At 47.5% G+C, this 25,455-nt stretch overlaps 1 protein-coding gene across 2 annotated transcripts in view; it reads right to left on the bottom strand.

The window, feature by feature from the left end:
- Positions 1-2,159: 2,159 nt before the first annotated feature.
- Positions 2,160-25,455, bottom strand: part of ARRDC1 (arrestin domain containing 1) — a 764,178-nt gene continuing 740,882 nt past the window's right edge. For both annotated transcript variants that reach the window (XM_085611562.1, XM_085611554.1), the window contains exon 8: positions 2,160-4,197. In XM_085611562.1, coding sequence (XP_085467688.1) covers positions 4,133-4,197 — 65 coding nt within the window. In that variant the 3' untranslated portion in view covers positions 2,160-4,132. The remainder of the gene's footprint in view (positions 4,198-25,455) is intronic.

The raw sequence follows: 25,455 nt of genomic DNA, 5'->3' as shown, positions 1-25,455 counted from the left end.
AATGTCCTGCAACAGCTATGCCTCCAATGCGAGAGGGATGAATGTGCTGATAGCATGACACCCTATCCCTCCCACCTCCCTTCCATCCGTAAAGAATCAGCAAAGAAAGACCAGAAAATGGAACACATAAAAATATCAAAAGCACTTAGGAAGAAAAGGTTTACCTGCTCAATAACCTGCAACCACTGGACAGTACTGACTGCCCCAGAAGGCTTTCTCTTCCCCCAGACTGGCTTCACAGTTCTGATTCGGAATTAGTAGTCTCGGGTGCCTCTCTCCAGATTAGCCTTGTCACCAGTATCACTACGGCATGGGCTGGAAGTTTGGTTCCACTTGTGCTGCTGCCTTCTTTTCTCACATTATGCTCTTCCCACTTTTAGAGGGTGAAGAAAGTCATGTCGAGCCACAGTGCTGAACATGGCCTGTGCTCCAGCTAACTCTACTCCACTCGGTCATACACCACCTCTGGAGTCTAGAATAAATGCGACTTACATTGCTTTTAATTTCTGCTTCACAGAACTGAAGGACTGTCTCTGATTCTACACATATCTAGTATGGTAAGAAAATACCATGAATCTGAATCAATCTTCACCTTGCCGACCTTTTGTGCTGCTTTTAGTACTACCTCTCTGTTGGAAAAGTAAATGAGGCAGTATATCATGGGACATGGTGGGATTGTAGGTGGCAGCCAGGGAATCCAGGATTTGAACCAGCTCGTAACTGGATGGGGTTAATGCCCTTGCTCACTTCCGGCACCCCCACAAGCCTGATATTATTCCTGTGGACACTACCCTCCATATCTTCCACCTCTACCCGCTCCGACAAGTGTTTGCAAGACACTGTTGCAGACTTTCACCAGAGTCTATAAAGAGACTTCTGCCTTTGAGATGCGTCCACCCAACTGTGGCCTTAAGCAGACTGTGAGACATCATGGAGACATCCAGATACAACTAGTCAATTCTGTGCTCTAGGAAGGTAAGAGATTCTCTTATGGCTTGCAAATAATATCTATTGTTGCAACGCATGGATCTGCCCCGCCAGACAGTACCTTCTGAGGCTTTTGTGTTTTCACAAATGTATCTATGTTTGTCTACATAGTGTTGGAGGCCATCAAGTTCTTGACCACTGTGACAAGTGTCCACCAATGCCCCCCAGTAAATTACACCACCAAACTAACACTAACAAGGAAGGATAAAAAAAAGGAAAGAAGGTAGGGCATTCAAAGCAGGTGGTGCGTCAAGGATTATACACAGGTGCAATGAGTATAAGGCTTAGATGGACTTCGAAGAGGCCAGTAATCGTCACCATGCCAGGACTCAGCATTCCAAGGCCAAAGGTCCCCCAAGAAAAAGGTACGGCCGTCCCTCCAGTGAGCCAAAGGTGGTCAGGGAGCTCCAGGCCCACAGCCCAGGCTGCCACAAACACAGTCTAACAAATGGGTGCCCTAATCTTCATCCCAGGGACTGGGTGCTCATTTGCTTCAAGTGGGTGAGTGCCCCTCCAGGCAAATGGCCATATTCTCGAAGCAGGCGGGCTGAACAGAGTAAACAAGCAAAGTGTCATCGCTTTGGGCTCCACAGCAATGTGCAAACTCATCGTGGCCCTGGGCTCGCCTAAAGCCAGCACAAGCCATGCCTCTCTGTCCCCTCCTCCATGGGGCACCCCAGGTACCTGGCCCTGGTTCGCTCACGGCACCATTCAGGAAGGGGTACCCACCCCACAAGCAAGAGCAGTCCACGGCTCGTTGACTCACTAGGCCACCCTCATTACAATGGAGCCTCTATTGACGCCCAAGGTCTCAGTGAGCAGGGATAGGGGCCCATCGGGCCAGTCCAGAGTTGTTGCTACCCGCACCCAACTCCAGGGGCACAGAGTCCATTGCAGGCAGCAAGATCAGCCTGCAACGACCTCATGTGTTACTAAACCCAACATTACTTCAGGGATTAGAGTTACAGTACAAATTTGTTTTAATGCATTTTTACCTCCAAAACCAATAGCAATTTGCTTGTGATATCCTGTCACAAAATTACTGTTACCCCACCACTGTTGATTTAGTTAGTTTAAAACACTGGAGAATCTCGCACTTGATCCAGGAGAAACTGAAAGAGAAAATATGCACACAAATAAACAATAGGCCTGACTTAACACACTCGCGCTTATACTGTGTAAATAATTTATTAAATAAAAATCATCAAAATGTAAGTTTGAAAGATTACAGCAGATTGTTTTATACACATCTAAAAAACGTTTCAATATTAAATATTATAAATCAGTAAACGAGAATGTAGCTGAAAATGATGTTGCAGTGTATCCACCACTGCAATCATCTGAGTAATTTCAAAGCCCAGGAACCGTTGTGCCAACATCAGTCATGCCTTCTCGAGCCACGATCCATGCAATCATGTGCATCCTACCTATCAACAGGTAAGAGACCATTGTTACTAGATAAGAGGATACAGTATATTGTTTAAGGCTAACAACATTAGTTGAAGACATCGACTATATGTGGTTTCAATTCTCTCAGCAAAAACAACAAAGAAGTATACGTACATCCCTCACACAGTCTGATGTCCAACATATAGGATCCGTAAAAGGCACACACACCCTCACTATTTGCTTCTGAAGACCCCAGATACAACGAGCAACTGTGAAATGAGCACTAGAATCTGATTTACAGCTTTGAGGGCAAAGGGTGAAATGTACAACAAATATAGTCCATCTCCTCAAACCATGTGAAAGGACTATTAATGCACCACAATTAATGTAAAAAAGCATATGCAAATATCGATCATCTGAGGCACCTGCTCTAGCATTTTGGTATCGATGAAGTTTACAACAGGAACATTAAAACAGACACTTGGGTATTTCATAGGAATTATTTTTCCCACTGCAGCAATATTCCGGGATTTTGTTGAAAAACAAAAAAAGGGGGGTTACACATTTAGCATAGTCTTGCAGTACAAGAACGGGATAGGTTTCAAGGATGTGAAACAGTCATTAAGATACAAAAATAGACATGGGTGACAAAAGTGAGGCGTTTCTAGGATCAGTTGCATTTCTGTAAGTGAGACGAAAGCCAGTAAAAGCTTTGCTGATTTTGGTTCAGTGCTTTCTGTAAAGTGCAGAAGATAGACATCTTCATTTAGCAGTCTTTGGGCATCTGTCATATGGGATGAGAAGTCCAAGAACAATTATTGAGTTGGGGGCGGAAGGTGGGTACAAATAAAAACAGCAGACCCTTCAAGGAATGGAGCTGGACTTCTGACATTTCAGCCTGGCCCTCTGACAATGCCATTTTATTTAAGACTACACGCTGGTAAACAATTAAACGGCATGGGGCACCTACCTCTGGAACATTATAAACTGGAGTTCAGACACTGACAGGGTGAAACATCATGCACTCGACAGGAACATATCAGAGCTGGGTTTCTAGCAGACTTCGTATCACCCAAGGCAATGTGGCATGTATTTGTAATACTTCAATAATTATCTTCCATTGTCAGTCAGGAACAGCAGAAACTAGATGCATGCTATATTTTTAGCAGTACATTTGCGTGCGATATTAAAACGTCTCCAATAAAAAGCTCATGTTATACACAACATAGTCTGGAACAAACAGCCGTAGTGCAGAATCTTCCCGTAGGGTTCATTACTGGCACGAGAAGAATTATACAAATGATTATTCTCTTTCAGTTATTAAATACTTAAAAACATACAAAGGACATGGAATTAAACGTAAAATGTAACCAAACAAGAAAGTTTGGACTGGACAGTCTGTCAAGAGGATACCGCACAGTGATTCAGTAGCACATCGTTTTTCTTCTATAAGGCATTATGTGTGCTTAATATCTTAAGCAGTAAATAAAATGTTAACGTACAGCATTGAGCAATTGTGCAAGAAAGTCTTAGACAGCCCCACTTTTACCATCCAAGCTGGCAGCAGAAGTGAAGCCGCCGCTGGGATGAGTCGGAACCTCTCAGCTACGCCCTTTTCTTTTAGAGCACTGAATGTCTACAGTCCTTCTCTACAAAAGAAGCATTCAGAGGGTAATCCGGTGGCTTTGGCATCAGATGTTTTCGGTCTTGACCTTGCAGAGCTTTCTTTCATTAACCACCACACAGATTCAGCAGACTAGTCTCCATTGGTAATGCTAGAGTTGGCGCTGCTGCAGCTCTGTTCATAAGATGGAGGAGCCTCTGCGGAAGGAATGGAAGAATATTAAAAGTTCAGCGGGTGAGCAGCATTATGGAACTCCTAGGACATTTTCTTATTCTTAAACCTACTTATTTAAACAAGGTTTTATTAATTGTGGACATGTCACTTGCAGATTATTTGCCCAAAACATTCTAGTGCTAGGCCAAGGGCCTATAAAACTCCAATCCACGGTAACAGCATTGATATGAAATCCATTTTAAGAGGAAGATTTAGTTAACCATAAGCGAATTAAACTAATTATGTGGCCAGCTTATCCTTCCTGCTGCTCCAAATTCCTATTTTACTAGTTAAACGTACGAGTTACTTACCTTCGGTAACAATGTATCTGGTAGAGACACAGTCTAGCCGCAGATTCCTTAACTTATATCCCCAGGCGTCAAGACTGGATCCAGAAAACTTTCCGCAGTAGCACCTCTACACGCCGGGGGGTGGCGCCGCATGACTCCGCCCAGACATCGTCCTCGGACATGACATCAGCGGAGCCATGTATGCCCCTCCCGGAGCTTTGACGTCAGTTTTCGTCGGAGAAACTTTTCCGCGTTAGAACGCGGAGCCATCACCAAAAAACTGTGAGAAAATGGTAACAGTGTGCAAAAATGATGAAGAAATAGAAGAAATGGACAGGTGAGTGAGAGCAGAGCTCTGAAAAGCCACCCTGCACAAGCGAAGGCAAATTTAAAGTTAAAGGAAGACAACGATGTGGAAAACAGCCTGGCAGAGATTAGAAGACTACATCCTGAATGGAAAACGTGACGGTGAACAAGCGTGGAACAGAAGAGTAATGAAAGTTCACTATAAGATGTCACCAGAAAGAGACATTGGAACCTAAATCAAAGACCCATAAATGTACAGAGCCAATAGATCTGAAGTAAAAGGGCGCAGGGGTGGCAAAAACCCAAGGCAATGGAGAAGGGGAATGAGGGACGGTGGGCAAAACCCAGAAACGGATTCCACACCGTATAATCCAGGCCGATGGCTTGGAAGAACACACAAAGTATAAACACACCACCCACTCTTCAGAAGATGTGTTAGAGCGAAGAGAGTATGACACTCTGCAAAAGGGCAAGCCACCGTAAGGGAGGTGAGAATAGAAGGCCCCAACCTGAAAAGGTCTTCGCAGAGCGGGGAGGACGGGCGGGTGTTAAGGAATCTGCGGCTAAACTATGTCTCTACCAGATACATTGTTACCGAAGGTAAGTAACTCGTACATCTGATAGAGACGTCTAGCCGCAGATTCCTTAAGTTAGAATAGATACCAAAGCCATACCCATAGAGGAGGTGGGTCTGCGACTGAATCCCATGAAGTTCTAGAAAGAACTTAGTAGTCCATAAGGTGACTTAACACCATAATGAGGACAGAGCGCAGGTAACCACCAGAGCATGACACTCCAAAGGGAGCAGAAGCAGTGGGAGGCAAAGGCAATAGAAGCGGTCACAAATAGAAGGAAAGAACCCATTTATGGAAAGTGGGTTGAGAGAAAGAAGCCCAGAGCCAGAATGGCCGTTGCAAAATGAAAGTTAATGACTCGAAAGAGGGAGATGAACCCACCCAGAGTGGGAAAGATCTCCAGGATCTGCAGTGGCGACATAAGCCTAAAAAAGAACCAACCGACCAAGAAAACAGTGTGAAAGAACACTGAGGAACCTGTATCCGCAAAGGCACGTGGGACAGTAGAAGCAATAGGTTGTCCCTTACCCAAAAAGCGCCAGCATGGAGAAGAAACCATATGCCAGATATGGCGAGTTTTGTAGAAGGAAGCAGTGGCAGCCAAGTCGTGAGAGACGGCAGCCGGTAGGACAGAGACCTCGCATACCGGTCCAAAATGCACAACAGCGAAAAGTAGCTCTGTGGAAACTGGCACCAATAAGACAGGAGCGACATAAGTGGCAAAATGGCAATTTATGGCGCAAGATTCCGGTAGCACGAAAATAGAAGACACGCCAGGACCAGGCGATGGTGCCATAAGATGTGAAGGCAGATTACCAGCCGTGGGGCGTTACCAACCAGAGCGAAGACAGGAAGGAAACCAAGCACGTTGTGTGGACCCTGGAGCCATACAAAGGACGTAAGGACTTCTTGTAGGGCAGCAGAGCAGCCCAGAGGCACCCAACTGCAGGAAGGCAGCGGCCCAAAAAGGGCACCAGGCACCTTAAGAACTGGGGGAAGAAGTAGACTGGGGCCGGACCCACAGACACTATATGAAGGAGAGAGCCTGCATGAACCCATCGGGTAAGAGCACCGATGGGAGCCAGAGCAGGAGAGAAAAAGTTAAAACAATGAAAACGTGACCCAACAAGAGTCCCCCACAAGACAGAGTGGGAGAAAAACGAGGCACTACCCTGGCAAAAGTGAGGCCAGACGTAAAGGTCCCTGAATCGAAGGATCGAACATCCAAGGAAAAGACACCCCACGGAGAGTTCTTAACATGAACCCAAGCAAAGCTTGGAAATCCCCATACGGAAAAGGTCGGGATTAAGGACACTGCTATAGGATAAGCAGCCACCAAAAGCAGGGATTAAGGACACTGCTATAGGATAAGTGGTCACCACGTATGACAGACAACCTCTGCTAAACCAGTAGCTTGAGGACCAACCAGAAGGTGCAGATGCACCACGAAGGAACAACAATAAGCAAGCCGCGTACCGGTAATAAGAAACAGGCCGCATAGCAGCAAACAGGTTGCCGTGTGCAAAAGAACCGCCACAACCAGGCGGTGCACCAGACGTGTGAGATAGGAACTACACGGCACGGGACCCACGCCAGATCCCGATGCCATACAGACAGAGCTACCCAACTTGCAATAAGGCAAGTTATATGAGGAATTCTGTTGGAAGAGACCAGGGACTTCGAGCAGGACCGCTGCTCAAAGACTCCATAGGAGAGTACCAAGACAACGGCAGAACCGAATGCCATCAAATACCCCACATAGGGTAAGGCAAACCCGTATGGGTGTCCTCTTGGGCTAAGCACACAGTCAGAGGACTGAAAAGAAAGGAAGCAGCCAACCGGCTGTACCGAACAAACTGAGAAATGGCTAACCAGCCATGAACAGTAACCAGTCCCGAAACCCAACCTGTGCATCAGGACGGATCCCGGAAAATAACGCCGAGAACACGGCAACAAGAGTTATCGCAGGCCGGACAAAAGAGGGGAGACCGCTGAATATGCATAGCGGTCAAAAAGATCCAATCCATTAAACGGAAGATCTGTGAGGGCATCCCGAATATGATCAGGGAAGCGACTGTCGCGCAGCCAAGCATGGCGACGTAAAGCCACAGCGCGAGCTAGGACCCGTCCCATAGAGTCAGTTGCATACAGGGAAGACCGAATGGAAAATTGCGCCATGCATCTGCCATGCAGAAGAATGCGGAGCAATTCCGTACGTGACCCTTCTGGAATAGAAGGAAGAAGGTGAGCAACTGAGTCCCAAAGAGCGGCAAATGCTCGTGCAAACACACAGGCTGTATTTAAAGCCCAGAGGCCTGCGCTAGTGGAGGCGAAATGCCTGCGACCACAATCATCCAGCCACCGAGACTCTTGTGGGGGGTAACAATGGTAAAGAGGGTGAAGATTGCAAATCAAAAGCTGCCTGAACAACTAGGCCCTGAGCAGGCGGGTGAAGAGACAAAGAGGATCACCTGGTGCCGGGCAGTGCCTACGGGCAATAGCCTGATCAACCGGGTCACCCGAAGAGGGTCTGGACCAAGTGCCACACATGGTGTCAAATAGTGAGTCCCTGAAGGGCAGCAAAGGTTCTACTTCAATAGGCTCCAAATGGAGCAGATCCAATAAAGGATGAGGCAGCATAGGAGGCTGTAGGCCAAGCACAGCAGCCGCACCATGAATAGCTCGCGTGAAGGCAGCACTAGACTCAGTTGCCATCCGAGTAGGTGATAACAAATGGTCAGTAGGAGACGGTTGAAGGCTAAGTCTACCAACGGACATGAGGAGTGGCGAAGGTGGAGACTGACCCGAAGGCTAGGCTACACAAGGAACTTATACCCTGGCCCCTTAATCAGGGGAGTCCAGGGAAGCCCCAGAATAAACAGGAGGAGGCGTAAATAGGAGCCCCGGCGTCAACGGACGCCGTGGGGGGGGGGGGGAGACCTACAGCTTCCCGAGGAGTCGGGGGGGGATCCACCACCAAGGGAAGCCGGAACCGACATCGATCGGCGCCGTAGTCTAGTCGCTGGGACGCTGAAAACCTCCCTGGAGAGAGCACAAGGCGCCGACGCAGAGCCTGTGGTAGTACCCGGCGCTGCCGAGGCTGGCGTTGCCGGCATCACCTCCGACGTCGGTGCAGGGAGCCCTACTGGGCTATGCACTGAACGACGGGAAGAGCTGTGCTTTGTGCCCAGGCTTGTGGGCGTCACATCGGCATCGATGCACACAGCCGGTGCCAGGGAAACGTCCGCAGACGATGACCCGGCAACAGTGCCTGCAACCTCTATGGTGCCTGAAGACGCACCAGGGAGAGGGGGCGACTGAAAACAAGCTAGGAGTGCCTTAGAATAGGCCTCCATTTGGGCACGTGTTGCCCCAACACCCAGAAAGGGTGGATACGGAGGATGCCGTATGCCTTTACCCAGCTCATTGTGAGAGGAATGGGCAGCACGGGTAGTGGAAGAAGATCTCCGTAAGCAACGCCTGTGCTTACGCTTACCAGTTGTCACACGGCGGTCGCGGGAGCGACCTCGGAAACAAGCCCGATCCCGAGAAGAAGAGCGTCGATGGGAGGGAGCTGGACCGGACATCCGTGCAGCCAGCAAATTCATGCGCCGCTCCCTCAAAGACTTCGGCTTTATCCGTTGATATGCGTCACAGTCCTTGGACTCGTGGTGCACGACGAGGCACCATATACATATGAGGTGCGGGTCAGTGCCAGACATTTGACACGCACAGGCGTCACAAGCCTTAAAGCCGTAAGTCATTTGCAAACAGTCCCCCCCTCCTCCCTCCCTCCCCCTCTTCCCCCCTTCCCCTCCCCCCGACATCCACAGTGTCGAGAAGGCCCAAAAACCAGGGCAAGGAACTGCGGGTTTTCCAGGATCCGCGTTCGAATGCGGAAAAGAAGAAAACTGACGTCAGTGCGCCGGGAGGGGCATATATGGCTCAGCTGACGTCACGTCTGTGGACGACGTCAGGGCAGAGCAATGCGGCGCCACCCCCCGGCACTCAGATGCTGCTGTGGAAAGTTTTCTGGATCCAGTCTGACGCCTGGGGATATTCTAAGTTAAGGAATCTGCGGCTAGACGTCTCTATCAGATTTAGTTTTTTAACAAGGTTTGCCTCATTGCAAGAATTAAATTGCAATCAACGAGGCTTTTTCTTTGAGTGTTGGCAAGGACAGCCAACAGTGTTCTCAGAAAATAACTAGCATGGAATTTATTAAAAGGACAATACCACTTCTATTAGTTTTCCAATAGAGTAGATGTTCTAGAATGTCCTGCTGTAAGGTAACAGCACATCTCCATATTTAATGATTGTGGTAAAAAAAATATTACCCCATTCGTTGTTGAGTTCTATTTGGTAAAAACAGATGTACTAAGAAAGCTTGCTCTGCTTCTGGGCCAGTAAGGAAACATTGTGCTGTTTAGTGCACTGTACCTGTACTTGGTGCCAGCGAAGAATGCATTGCTGCTACTGCCACCGCTACATCTGTGTCATGTGTGTGCAAGGGAACCTTCCACTGCTGATGCACATGGAGTACATGTTCTCTAAGTTCTGGGGTGAATGTATTCGCTGCCGAGGCCTATGTTGAACCTCTAGTCTGTGTTCAAAGTCTCCGTCTTTGTGTCAATGCTCCCCTCTGCACCCTAAACTTTGCCCTTCACATAGCGTTAATCAATTTATCTTTTCCAAAGGGGAATACATGTTCAACAAGCTAACGTACAGAAAGAAGCAGTGCAAATGTACCCAACAAGCAGTTGCAAGAGATATGATAATGTGATGTAGCATTTACATAGCAGTTCATACCCATACTTGGGGCACTGAAGCACATTTTAGGAAGAGGAGTACCTTCACCTGTGGGAGGGAGGGACTTGGAAGACTATTCTATTTATTGTGATCCTTTGCAGGACATGTCTTGGGTAGGTGAAGGACCGGAGAGGTGCTCCTGTATAGGGCCTGATTTAGAGCTTGCAGCACGGGTAGCTCATCCCAAAAGATATCCTGTCCACTTTATTATAAGTGTATTACATCCTATGGCACTTGTAAGAAGGAAGACTGGATATCCATTTGTTACATTTGTGATAGAATACCCATCTGCCAAACTCTAAATCCTGAACAGTCGTTGGGTGCAGTATCTACCAGTGTGTTGAGGTGTCAGAGATGGGTACACTAAGTACAAGTTAGGCGTGAAACATAATGCAGAAAGGTAGCCAGGGGTGTAGCTGGATACTGTGTGCATGTGCAGCAAAACAAGGTCAAGCAATTCATACGGCAACAATTTTGATAAAGGTAACCAAAATTGCACATCTGCAGGCTACATCTACCAAATTGAATTTATTTGTCTTAACAAATAATGTACCTTCAGTAACACTCTTTGTGGAGGATACTCTAACCATAAATTCTGCCTGTTGAGAATTTCCCCAGGTGCCAGAATCTATACCGAAACTCTTGCAATGGCTTCTACACACTGGGAGGGTGAAAATCTGAATCAGTCGTGCTCTGTCCCACTTCCAGACATAACGACACAGATCTGCATATTGGCACCACCAGAAGGTCTGCTTATTCACTGGTCTTTTCTGCGCCCTCAAATACAGAGCAGGACTAGTAGATTGATAACAACAGACTGCAAATCTAACTTGGCCCTTTATTTACAACCAAATGTCCACTCTACATAACCGGCAGGAGGGTGGGCAGTGAGGAATGTGTAGTAAGAATATCCACTAGAGATAGCATTACCAAAGATGAGAAACTTATTCTTCTGTTGGCTTCTTTTATGCACAGATATCACACCTTTTTGAATCAATACCAAAATAATGCCCACTCTAAGGAAGTGGGTGTCAGGAGTGAACTTAACATCAGTAATTCCAGCAGGACCAAAGGGGTAAAATGATCTTCCTTGCAGACCAGAGAATAGATATAGTAGTGCCTGGTGAAAGAGTGGACATATGTCCAAGTGACTGCCAGAAAGATGTCCAAAACAAAGACACCATGAGCCAGGGATGTAAGTTGCAAATTTGAATCTTGTGGAATGAGGGGTCTTTTTGCAAGGCATAACAGTTTGATGCCAAGGTCTATCCATTGCAACACGTTTTGTTTTTGAAGTGAGTTTCCGTTCTTTGGAATATAGAAACAGGCACACTGCTGATCTAACCAGTGTTTCCTCTCCTCATCCTTAAAGGGATGTGGCAGAGAGAGTGCGGAAGCACGGTGGACTGTCCCACATGGAAGGGTGACTCCAATTTTGGGAGAAAGGATACACAAGTTCTATGTATTAGCTTGTCAGGGAATAACGCAAAGCACAGAATGACTATGCCTGTAGTTCACTGACATGATGTGCAGAAGCACTGCAATAAGAAACACACGTCAGAGTTAGAAGTCTCAAGGTAAAATACGCAGAGGCTGAAAAGGTTAAACAATAGTTAGGACTAAATTGAGTTCCCAAAGCGGCATAATGCATGGGGCATGGGAAACCAGCATGAGGCACCAGATGAATCTAAGATGCTAGAAGACCAAGCAGTCTCCAAACTGGCAAGGCTGGGACAGTAGCTCTCATTTGAAACATCTAGATCTTAGCCTATATGTCCCAGAGTCTTTGCAGTAGAGGACAAGCCTTTAAGGCGACCCTATCCAGAATGGCACCAATGGAGGAAAGCCACTGAGGTGGTAGGAGATGGAACTTGGGCTGGTTGTTGAATTACAGACCTGATGGTGGTCTGCCTAGCTGAAGTGAACCAGTCTTAAACAGCCAGCCATCGAGGTATGGGAGTCCATGGATCCTTGACCTGTGAAGATGGGCTGTGATCAACAACATGATGTTTGTAAAAACTTGCAGGGTGGTTAACTTGGAAGTGGATCCTTTTTATTACATATAGCAGAACTATATCTCAACAAGTGTAAACGAATATGCAACACACTTATGTAAACTCCATATACACACATGTATAAACAGAACTGAAAAACCAGTCCCAAAGTACCACACAATACAATATTGAGAGATATTGTACCCTCAATGAAACACCTTGGGTGACGTAGCATTAAGATAATGCTGCCTGTCAAAAGTATCTTAACAGGCTGGTACTACCTAAAGAAAACCCACTTGAAAATGCTTGCCAGCAGCTAGCACTTACATCCACACTTGGCCAAGATGAGTAAAATAAACCAAGCCCCTGTAAAATACCCAAAAAGGGAACCCAGTTGGAGTAATTGTCCACAAGGCATATGAGCCAACATCCAATCTGACCGTAGGCCAAACAAGTGCTCAAAGAAAGGGAAATGTCCACAAGGAGACAAAGAAAATCCAACCTTCCGGCCGGAAATGTATGACTCAACAGTACCAATGCCAAATAATATGAAATAGCCAGGATGTTCTTAAAAGTGAAGAAGGATCAAAAAGCAAACCTTGTCTTCTGATAAAACAGAATTTTTTTCAACCATGTAAGACATGGTCATTAACAGCCCTAAGGTAAATATTCATACAATGTATCTGGGATAATGTTAGAAGCAGAACTCACAGGACAACCATGTTCCAAAAATTGAACATCATATCACCTCCAGAAAATAGAGGGAAGCCAAAACCTTAAGTATTCAGAAGAAAACAAATCAGACACCTTGAATTGCCAAACGTAATGTTTCCAACAAAAAGGGGCACACTTCCATGGAACAAATTCCTATGTGCATGTAAGGAACACATCACATAATAAAGCTGGCATGACTCCCTCACTGGAAAGCATAACACAAAAGTTATCCAACACAAAAGATATCCGTGCACCACTAAAATTCAATGCAAGTGCACTTGCTAAAGTAGCGAAAAGGACGGTGTTGGAGAAACCGGAGACCAAAATTATCCTGAAATAGAAATTCAGAGTACTCACAAAAAACAAGTATACACTGTATACAAGGTCTTACAATTAGCATAAGTAATAGGTCTCTATTAGGGATACTGCAAGTCAACAGTAATGCATACCAGCAAACCAAGCTACTTCAATAGAAGCCTGTGAAATGGTAAACTTCCAAACCAGAAGATATCACCTGCAAATGACCTCTTGAGCATGATGCGTATTTTCAGACTAAAAAAAGAAAAAGGAAAAACTATCCTTCAGGTGTCCATGTATCACAAACTGTTAAAGACAGTACTGAAACAATAACATCTGCTCCTTGCAGGAACACCAATCTGGTGTACCAAAAGATGGACATGTCAATGCCCTAACAAGGTTAGCCCATTGAAATATAAAAATCCTGCATCACCGATACAACCCAAGAATAGGGGTAAAACTAAATAACATATACACGGATTAAGAATAATTAAGACTGTTTCACTTTGCCTATCAAAGAAGCGTTTCAGTGCAGTTCCTGCTTGGAGGTAGGTGTGAAGCACCTACACCCTGAGCAGGCTTTGTTTCTGACCCATGAGAGCACAAGGCTCCCACCTCAGGGGGTCAGAAACATGTCTGGAAGTGGCAAGCTGGTGCAGACCAGTCAGCCACACACTAGTGGTTTGGTAGGTTTTAAGGGAGCACCTCTGATTTGCCCCCTGGGTGCATTTATTAATGAAGCCAACACTGGCATCAGTATTGGCTCATTAATCGGAGATGTTTGGAACCAAACATCTTGGGATTCTGTGAATCCATCAGGGAGCTGTGGAACTCACATTGATTGACAAGCTCCTAGGCCATGTACTCAGTATGGCTTCACTATCCACTTATAATGCCTAAGGATGGATTTACTCGTCCCGTCGCCCCTTCACTGTTGGATTGACTCCCCGTCTTTTGGATTACCATTTCTGGATCCTCTTCCCTCGAACATTTCACTAGATTTGACACCCCTTCTTCGAATTCCGGACCTTTACTGCTCCCGGCCAATTTTCAACCTTCGGATGTTGTCCCTTAAGTGCCCAAACGATTGATCACACGCTGATTTATGTCCGTTTTTCACCAATTCAAAGGATTCCCTGTACTTTAGTTGTACTACGCCCAGCACACTTTAAAACTATGACCATAGTCCTGATGATGGCCTGAAACCAACCAGGCTGAAACGCCGTCGACAAAACCCAGCAAAGAACTTTTTGGCTTAATTGTGGTCATTGAGCAAAAATGTGTTCATAACAGATTGTATATTATTATTCCTTTGACCACATTGTTATTATCTTAATTTGCGCCGTTCACGCTGTTTTTCACTCTTTGTGTCACTGCGCCGTTCACTATCACTAGCACGCTCAGTGCTCACCTATGTGTGTTTTTGGTCATTTGTACTTTTATTGTACTGTAGTGCTGTAAAAACTACCTACAATATACAATTCTTTTCTAATTTCCTTTGGTCTCCCTTCCCCTTTTTTCCCCCTCCCTCTGTGATTTATATCACTAAAATATTTGTTCCTTCTAAAAATGATATCCAGCTGAGACGTTGTTGTTCTGTTATAACTATTGCCCGGTCTCTGCTGGGAAAACGGGTGTACTCCTGTTCTTGGTTCCTTTTTTTTTAAGGATGGATTTAGACACTACACGGGCATATCAGCTCATTCCTTAGAGCTGCAAGAACTGCTGTAGGGGCAACTTACCTATGCTTCTTATAGTGCTGGAAGGCCTGGCACACAGGAATGTGTGCCAAGCCGACTTCACTTTCAGCTGCACCAAAACACACATGCTGCAGTGGCAGGGTGCATGTGTTTGGTAAGGGGTCTCTTAGGGTGGCATGATACATGCTGCAGGCCATAGAGACACTCTCAGGTCACAATGCCCCTGGGACTAATATGTGGGCCAGATGTGTGCCAATTGTGGAGACAAAGGTGCAGTTTTTGGAAAGAACACAGGCACTGGGAGCCTGATTAGCAGGAACCCAGTGCACATTCAAAGTTGCATTCAGAGCCAGGCAAAAAGTAGGTGGTAACCATGCCAAAATATGAAAGTCAGGACAAAATAAGGTATCTACTGTGGCATGATATAGTAAATTGGCTGAAACCTATTTGAGATACCTTTTAAAAAAATGATCACAACAGATGAATTGAATTAGGATTGCTCATCAGCCAAAAGAAGAATGGCTGAGAGGTCCAATAAGTAACATTTAACTGTGTCACAGCAAAACCAAGAACAAAACAAACAGAAGAAAATCTGAGAGCGTCACCTGTAGAAACTCGACCTGTTTCTTCTCCTCCCAAGAAACAAATTTCACCCAGTGGCCCAAATAAATTGACTTGTTGGAAGGACAGCAGATAGCCAGAATGACATCCACAACTTCCAATAGAAGATGAAAACCTTTAAGTCTGTTTCTCTCCCATGTCCATGCATGGAGGCGTAGACTATGGTGGTTCGGATGGAGCACACACCATCTCTGCAGGGTAGCAGGTCCTACCAAAGAGGATGTCAACTTAGGAGACCGGCTCCGAGACAACGTCTTCGAATACAACGCTTGATTCCGGTCCAGGGAAGACATGGCTTGGCAGTTCGGGCTGGACTGTTCCCATGAGGCACAGGGTCAAGACTGATTTGCATATGGCCATGTCTAAACTGGGGTGGTGTAGTGGGCAAAAGAACGATGGATTTAACCCAGATCTCTTGACTGGGGGAGAATGTCTGCATTGTCAGCATTCCGTCCATCATTTGTTTGTTGTAACGCTTTTCGCCCTAAGTGGGATGGGTATTCCCAGACGTGGGACCCGTGCTCACTACGCCACTGGAGTCAAGCTATCCTGGCTGATGACGGCTGATAGCCAGAAACCGGTCCTAGGATGCTTGATTCTGGTCCAGGGAAGACATGGCTTGGCAGTTCGGGCTGGACTGTTCCCATGAGGCACAGGGTCAAGACTGATTTGCATATGGCCATGTCTAAACTGGGGTGGCGTAGTGGGCAAAAGAACGATGGATTTAACCCAGATCTCTTGACTGGGGGAGAATGTCTGCATTGTCAGCATTCCGTCCATCATTTGTTTGTTGTAACGCTTTTCGCCCTAAGTGGGATGGGTATTCCCAGACGTGGGACCCGTGCTCACTACGCCACTGGAGTCAAGCTATCCTGGCTGATGACGGCTGATAGCCAGAAACCGGTCCTAGGATGCTTGATTCCGGTCCAGGGAAGACATGGCTTGGCAGTTCGGGCTGGACTGTTCCCATGAGGCACAGGGTCAAGACTGATTTGCATATGGCCATGTCTAAACTGGGGTGGTGTAGTGGGCAAAAGAACGATGGATTTAACCCAGATCTCTTGACTGGGGGAGAATGTCTGCATTGTCAGCATTCCGTCCATCATTTGTTTGTTGTAACGCTTAGAATACAACGCTGTCACACAAATAAAGGACACCAGGATCTGCTGTGCTCAATCCCGCCTTTCTTCAGGACCTGCAGGTTCAGCAGCAGATGTAGGGATGCCTGCAAAAGGACGGAGTTAGGGAAAAACAGACCCATGAGGGGTAAACTTTAGCGCACAAAAGAATGTGCACTGGGTGCTTTGAGAAGTGTCAAAGCCTATAGAAGATACACCCTCACTAGACAAAAATAGCCTATTTCACTTCAAGATGTAGGTTACGCTTGTTATCTGCAAGATGATACCTTCTGAGTTAGTCTGCCCTGATGTGTAGGGATCCCTGCTAGGTGATTCACTTTCAGGTAGAATCCCTGAAGTTTCAACTATCGAAGGAAGCTTCAGAGCCTAAGGAAGGAGGGACACCGGACCCCCAACTCCACTCTAGTTATTGCAGTACCAAATGGCGCTCATGTCATGAGTCACCACCTGGAGCGACTTGCCCTTGATGGAATGCAGAAATACACAGAGGGCCAGATGGAGAGGGCACAGCTCCAAAATACTGATATGACAGTACACCTGGAGATTAGAGGCCCCTGATCTCCAATTGAGACCAGGGATCTCCGATCTCTAAGTGTCCAGGTAACCTCAGAAAACCTAAAGAGGAAACATTTGTTACTACCAAGACCTCAGGAGGGGAGACACATCTGCCATATATCAGGATGGCAGCTATCTGGGCTGACTGCAGACAAAGGGTTCTTTGAAAAGTCTGCATGTGACAATAAGGGAGAGGCACCAGAAGGATGCAAGATGCTAGAAGACCAAGCAGTCTCAGAACGACCAGGGCTGAGACAGTGCTTTTGCCTGAAATAGTAAAAATACCCTCGGACACACTACTGTAGTGGAAAAGAACATTCAGAGCAATGGTGTTCAGATTAGCCCCGATTAAGGGAAGCCGCAGAGATTGGAGAAGATGGGACTTATACTTGTTGAGGGAAAATTCCAGAGTAGACTACAACAACACTGTCTGAACATGTTCCAAAACTAGTTGAGGCTAACCCTCCATCAACCAGCCTTTAAAAATGCACAACAGAAATAAGTTTGCTTCAGTCAAACAAGGCCAAGGAGCGCCACTGAGGCACAAAAACAGTGTTTAGAAGCCTGCACATAATTTTATACAGAGGTCCCCACCTGGCCTCAAAACACAAATGATTATCATTGATTGTGCTGAAGAGTCTTTGGAACCAATAGGAGAGTGGCGGCATTTCTATTGTTTTCAAATTGTGTGCTAAAGTTAGCTTGGTTGCCCTCAGTCACTGCACCACAATAGGCTCTTTGCATTTTGACTGTAGCTCCAGTGAAGGGGACTCTATCCCTATTACAAACACCTCCGGAGGGAAGTGGGAACCACCAAACAATTTTCAGTGTGTCTGCAACCTTTTCCCAGGTCGGCGTATTTTGGGGCATGGCCATCAATGTGTAATGCATTGCGGGTGCCCCATACCATTTTCAACAATTGGGACATGCCTGGGATACATGCGATGTAAACTTGAAGCAGTATGGGGCCACCTATACCACACCTTATAATAGAAAACTCTGGCCAAGATGGATGTGGAAGATGAGAATGTCTTGTCTCAACTCCTCCCACTGCCTCAGAGTTTCCAGCAAGCGCTCCCATGTCGGATTATACATCACATACTGTGGAGACTCCCGAGATATAAATATATTGTACAAGTTAACAGTAGTGTCTCTCATGCTAATGAGCTTGGAAAAGTGTGACTCAAACGGGGTTTTAATCTGTATAACCAGTTGTCAGACTCCGGGGTGCAAAACCCAGTGACTAATCTGAATATAACTTAAGCCTTTCTTTTCCGATAAATGTAACTCGGCTTTACATTGCAAGAAGGATTTGGAAGAGGAGGCACAATAAATATCTCAAAGCCCTCGGACAGACCACCTCTGTCCAAGCTCCAAAGGGCAGCCCGTTCTGCGCAGGGGTAAAGACATTATAATAGATAGGTATATGAGGCAAAGGATATATCACCGTGCATCTTCCTGCAACGAGCGAGTCCCTGACCCTTAAGTTTCATTCATTTTGACCATGTTAATCCTACCCATCTACCAATCCATGAGATGAAAAGTTCATTCCACTTTTATAAGTCTTCTTGTATCAACGCCATTGGGGAGTGGGAGTGTGTAGGGCAGGGCGGTAATTAAGATCAAAGATGTCCCATAGATTCTAGGGGGGTTTTACACAAAGATATTTGATGCACTTCCTAGCCCAACAAAAAGGGAGATTTCGTCTCAGTTCAGCCACCTCACCCTCTCGGAGGATCAAGATCAGGGACTTTGACTTACCAAAATGGATTTTATAGCTCAAGAGAGTTTAGAAGGATTGAAGTAGGTCTATGATTGTGGAGAGGGAAGACCAAGGAGAACCCAAAACAAGCAGAAAACTGTCTGCATACAAGATGCTTGTATACACATTTTTAAGGAGGGAAAAAAGCAAGGGTGATAATGGACACCACTGCCAGGTGCCTCTACCCAATGTAAAGGCCTAAGGGGTTCAACCAGTCAGAGCCACTCTAGCAGTCGAGCGAGCGTAGTTAGGAAAGACCACGTCCAAGAAGCCTGGACCTAGTCCCAGCTTCAGGAGGATGAGACTAAGGAAAGACCAATCCACCCTGTAGAAGGACCTCTCTGTATCTAATGAGAGGAATACTGCAAGGACTAATTGTGATCTTTTGACCAGGTGGATAGTGCATCTGATGTCATGCAACTGATATTCTTGAATAAAAAGACTGACCAGAATGGACCAGGGTGGGTAGTACCTCAGTCAATAGAGTGGTCAGAATCTTAGCATAGAGCTTTCAATAGATATTTAGCAAGACTAGGTGAATCATCCTTGAAAACTGAGGCTGTCAGAATTTCAAACAGTATCTAAATTCTACTTAGCGGGAGATGCTTGTCTGCCACCCCTTCAATTCATACCAGGACCTCCTTCAAACAACACTGAACATCTTTGCAGCCCCGACCACAGGTGGTAGTGTGTTCCCCTTTTTTTCATCACTGCAGGCTGAGTCCTGCTGACACTCTAAACTGGCTCTGTAGAGAGAACATCATGTACCATTCTCTCATAAATAAGACCCCACAGTTCATCTTCCAGGCAAGTTTCCAACTCAGTTTCCAAATTGCTCCAAAATTTGAAGTAATGCAGCTTCAATATTATCCCCCTACATTTGGTAGATGCTGTAGAGGTTTGTCCGCAGGAAACATGCTGAAAGAAGTAGTTAACTTTATTTATTGCATCTTGAATAGTCAGAAGACAAACGTAGAATGCCACAACGGCCATACAGACTATCCCAAACCCCCAGTACATTTGAAAGATGCCGCACGCAGCGCAGAGTGAGACAGTAACGAGCTGTGATAAAGAATCACACTTGTGACGGCCAGGCTCCGAGCACCAAACAATTTCTTCAAAGGTCATCAAATACCAGTTTAGGTTCAAATCTGAAAGATCCCGCTCTTCAGTCTCGGAAACAGAAATATGTCCAAGCAGTCCATTCCTAGTTTAGATTCAAGTAGGCCAATGTTTGTAAAGTCACTCCTTAAAAAGCTGGCTTAACTTCTCCAGACCACCCTCTAGCTAGTATTAATATATCAATACTGCTGCTTTGTATGTTGTAAAGGATGAGCCCCACACACAGCTCAGAGGCGAGGACCACATGGGCCACCTTGCATTGAAGGTTGTGATCTTTTTAAAGTGAACCGATAACCAGTCGTGTAGGGTGGTCTCATGTCTGTTTTGGATTCTCACTTCCATGGTGCCAACATCAAGACGTAGACTTTAAAGATGATGTTGAACAGTCTTCCAGGTAATGCCATTCCCTTCCACTGTTCTACCTGGGATGGTCCTGCTGTACAGCATGCTTCAAAGTCTGGAAAAGAGAATCTTCCTTTCTCACATGGGAGGCAATCTTTTCTTTCATAACTCTTTTTCTACCCCATGTAAATTTCATAAGTTTTTTGGTGACTTCCGTGAAAAATTCAGGGTGAAGAATAGTTGGGAGCATCATAAACAGAATAGCACACAAAGGAGTTTAATCTTAGGAGAAGTTATTCTCCCAATCAATCAATCAATCATACAGAGAGCGCTACTCACCCGTGAGGGTCTCAAGGAACTTTGTGGGGGGGGTGGGGGGGAAATGAGGCAGCTACTGGTCGAACAGCCAGGTCTTGAGCAGTCTCCTGAAGGTCAGCAGGTCCTGGGTCTGACGTAGGTGGTCGGGGAGGGTGTTCCATGTTTTAGCGTCGAGGTGGGAGAATGATCTGCCACCGGTGGTTAATCGCCAGATGCGTGGGATGGTGGCGAGGTCGGCGGAGTGGAGCTGGCGGTTTGGAGTGTAGAAGGATAGTCGTTTGTTGAGGTATGCTGGTCTGGCGTTGTGGAGTGCTTTGTGAGCGTGGGTGAGGAGCTTGAAGGTGATCCTCTTGTTGACCAGGAGCCAATGCAGGTCTCTCAGGTGGGTGGTGATGTGGCTGTGGTGTGGGAGTCAGAGGATGAGGCGTGCGGAGGCGTTTTGTATGCGTTGGAGTCTCTTCTGGAGTGTGGCCGTGGTTCCTGCGTAGAGGGCGTTGCCGTAGTCCAGCCTGCTGCTGAGTGCGTGGGTGACCGTCTGTTAGACCGGTCAGCCCTTTGGGTGGTCCCTCCTCATCATTATTTATTTTGTCCCACTTTTGCCTCAAACCCTGTTTGAATTTTTCCTTTTTGGGAACCACCAGACTTTTTAGTGTTGCTACAGATTCAGGGAGCCATTTTAGCTACCCCTGAAACTTCTGTCTGAGGTCTGAAGCACAAAATGGTGGCCACCTGTGACATCACCAGCATCCACTGGAACCTACCAGCACCTTCCAGAACATTCCAGGAGATTCCAGAACTCTGTGACAGTTGGAGGCGGTTTAGAATGTTGGGAGGTTAAGATAGAGTGTTGGCAGTTGGAGCTGGCAGTTGGCACCTGACTGGTGAAGAGAGAGGAGCACAACAGTGAAGGAGGAAGGAGTGAAGCAGCAGGGGTGGAAACTTGTGCCTGGAGTGGGGTCCATAAACCCACCCTTGATACTTGTCCCTACTGATGGATCCCAGCCTATAGCCCTGTGTGGGAAGAAGACAGAAAAACTCATCCTAAGGACCTGAACAGCAGGAACAGGCCTTAGAAGCAGAAAGCAGCAAGATCCTGACCTGGAAACTGGTTTCCCTGGAGTCCGGCGTCGAGTAGCCTGAGACCTGGAGCCCGAGGTGGAGAAGCGGCGCTGACTGAAGTAGCAGACGTCGTACCCGGAGCCGCCTGAGGTCGTGAGAGGGCGCCGACGGAGGTCGTGAGGAATACCAGAGGTCGAGGAGGAAGTGAACCGAGGTCGAGCGAGCGGCGTCATCGGAGGAGTGAAGTCCGCCCTCCGGAGTCGTCGGAGACCGAGGTAGAGGTGAACCGGAGGTCGGGAGTGAGGATCGCACTCCGGAGTCGCCCGGAACCTGAGAGGAGGAGCACCGGAGGTCGGGGGTGAGGATCGCACCCCGGAGTCGCCGGAAGTCGACATCGAGGCCAGGCCGGCCGACGTCATCGGAGCCGAGAGCGCCATCGGACCGGAGCCGCCCGAAGTCGACATCGTGAAGAGACTGCCCGACGCCGTCGAATCGGAGGTCGAGATCGAACCGAGGCCACCGACATCGGACCGGAACCGCCTACCGGCGTCGTCAAAGAACTGACATTGTGCCGAGGCCGCCGAGACCGAACCGGAACCGCCTCACGGCGTCGACACGACTCCAGCGGCGTCGGAACATCAGAAAAAGGGCAGTAAGTGGAGTAGAGGGCGCCTAAGGCCCTGTGGAGACCTGAGAGACTACTCTAAGGGGCTAGGGAGGTGCTGAAACCAACCTGACTGTGCCTGGGGTGAACTGGGACTAACCTAGAGAGGTTGTGTGGAGAGAGAAAGCCAGGGCACTGGTATTCCCCCCTTTGATCTACCTCAGTTTAGGCCTCAGCCTTGTCCCAGCCAGGGAGTAGCCTCCCCCCTCAAGCCTTCCACAACCCTACAAGCTGTGCCTGGGCCAAATCAGCCCTTAAGAATTGAGAAGTCAACTGATTACATGAGGGTTGCTGTATACTTTTAATTATTTATTGGGGGTACTGTATTTATTGAGTTTTTACCTATTTATTGCTGCACTATATTTATAGGTCCACAGGACTTGATGGTGTACAATATTTATTAGTACAGTATTTATTGCCTCAAAGTATTTAATTGTCTGTATATATTGCACTTGTATTTATGCCCTGTTATTTATGATCACCCCTATTTATTCCATCAAACAGCCAATATTTATTTGACCTGCACTATTTAAAATTGTATATTGTGATTGACTTATTTATTTTCCCAATCAGCAACTAAGAGAAAAAGAGAAAGAAAGAATATTTTCATAATTTTTACGGTGTAGAGTCGTTTTTGGAACGGATGCACGCATGGTTATTGTATGGGTATATTGTATGCTTAGCACTGCGCCTGTTTCCTGACCACTCGAGCCAAGCTACCACAGTGTGTTCGGGGAGTCCACCCCCACCCTGCGGAGTGGGAGTGGGCTGTTTCCAACATAAATTGGTGTTCAGTGGTGGGATAGAGCTGTGCCTACGTATACTCAACAATAACTGTGGGTAGTCCATAGGCCTACACCGGGAGTTTTCTCAAAGCGGCCTTCCTAATTGTGGGTTTTTGTTTTTTCCAAATTTACTCTGGTGGTGGGAGGAGGTATTATTAAAGGTACCCCCCTGCATAGTTACTGCACAAAAACCTGTCCTCTAACCTGAGTGGGCAAGATGGAGTTTGTACTAGAAAATCTAGAAACGTACACTGTGGCCCAACTCAGGGAGTTTTGCCAGCGGGAGGGGGTGTACTGTCCCCCAGGAGCAAAGAAGGGTGCACTCCAAACCAGCTTAAGGGCTTGGGGGGAGGCACGCCGAGAAAGCAAGGCTGAGGAGGAAGACAGGGATGGAGAGCCTGACCCCGAGGGGGCTGAGATGTACCAACCTGAGGTGGGGAACCTGTCAGCAGGGCCCAGAACCATTTCTAGGAAGGGCAGCAGTGCCTCTAGCGGTGGCTTGTCTGAAGTGGAGCTAACGGACCGGAGGGAGAAAAGACAGCTCACATGGGACTTAGCAAGGCTGGAAAAGGAGAAGGAGGAGCAGAGGATGGCCCATGAATTGCGACTGAAAGAAATAGATCTTCAGATCTTGAGAATCGGGGCACAACCTGTTCCTAATGGTGGCAGCCAAACCCAAGAGATCACCAGGGAATCTAAACCATACCTGCCAAAGGACATAGTGGCTAGCTATGGGGTGGGTGATGATATCGCCAAGTGGCTAGCAGCCTATGAGGTCTCGTTGAGGGCCCATGGGGTTCCAGAGAAGTACTGGGGAGGGGGATTGTATAAGTACATGCCTCCAGCTGGTAGGGATGCTTTATTGGCCCTCGAAGAGGATGAGCAAACCCACTACCCCACCATGAAACTGGCGCTCATCAGAAAGTTTGGACTAACACCTGAAAAGTACCGACAGAAGATCAGGGGTAGTCACAAACTGGGCACGCAGAATTGGGTGGACTTCCTGGACTATGCGAAGAAGGCACTGGAAGGTTGGATTCAGGGCAGTGAAGTGAGGAACTACGAGGAGTTGTTTGACCTAGTACTGAAGGAACACCTGCTCGAGAAATGTTTCCCTGAACTGCGGCAACACCTGGTGGATAGCAAGCTGACCAGTCCCCGGAAGCTTGCTGAGGAGGCGGACATTTGGGCTAGTACCCGGGTGTCCACAAGGGGGACTGGAGGGGATACTCAAAAGGCCGGACAGGGCGCCCCCCAGAAGAAAGAGGGAGGGGAAAAGAAAAAGGAGTTCTCCAAAGGCCCCCAAAATAACTTCCAAGGGAAGGGAACAGGATTCACCTCTAAGGCTAACCCACCCAGAAACCCTAATCCTGGCCAGAGTCAGCAGCCAAGGGTTGTCCATTGCTACGAGTGCGGTGGCGTTGGACACTATAAAGGAGATCCGAAGTGCCAGAAACGACCACCCCCTCCCACTGGAGGAAAGACCCCCGGAGTAGCTAGTGCAGTGCTCGGGGAGGAGATGCCCTTAACTAAGGGAAGGGAGTGGGCGGGTGTCACTTTAGTGTCCCTGGGAGAACGGGAGATGGTTCCTAAGATCCAGGTGCCCGCAAATACCGCAAAGTATGGGCAGTGGGTCACCATCAACGGCCAAAGAGGGGAGGCTCTGAGAGACACAGGAGCCAGTATGACTATGGTGCGTAGTCAACTGGTGTCTCCAGAGCAGGTAATTCCCGATGTACTCCACCCAGCCGCGATGGCTGACGGCAGAACAGGTCACTATCCCGTGGCCGAGGTTCCCTTTGAATGGGGGGGGGTTGCAGGTTCACTTCGAGTTGCCGTAAGCCCTGCCGTGCCAGTCGATTGTCTGCTGGGGAATGATATGGAGCACAACGCTTGGAAGGAGGTGGAATACCGGACTCACACCGAGATGCTGGGTACACCTGACTGGGCCTGTGTTAGCACAAGGTCCGCGACTACCCGAAGAGGGAGTTCATTTCGGCTGGAGCCTGGAACAAAGGCCCAGCCAGCTGCCAGTCAAGGGAAGAACCGAGGACAGGAGGAGCCTGCCTCGGCGTCCCCACCCCGTAGGACGGATAGGCCACCGGAGGTGGTGGACCAGGAGTCTGCGGTGGGGGACGTTACCAACCTGGAGGACCTACCCATCCCGGCCGAGTGGCACGTGGAGGGAGG

The sequence above is a fragment of the Triturus cristatus genome, chromosome 1_2 (assembly GCF_964204655.1).
Source record: "Triturus cristatus chromosome 1_2, aTriCri1.1, whole genome shotgun sequence".
Lineage (NCBI taxonomy): Eukaryota > Metazoa > Chordata > Amphibia > Caudata > Salamandridae > Triturus > Triturus cristatus.
Note: the sequence above shows the minus strand (reverse complement) of the source record. Positions and strands in the feature narration are given on the sequence as shown.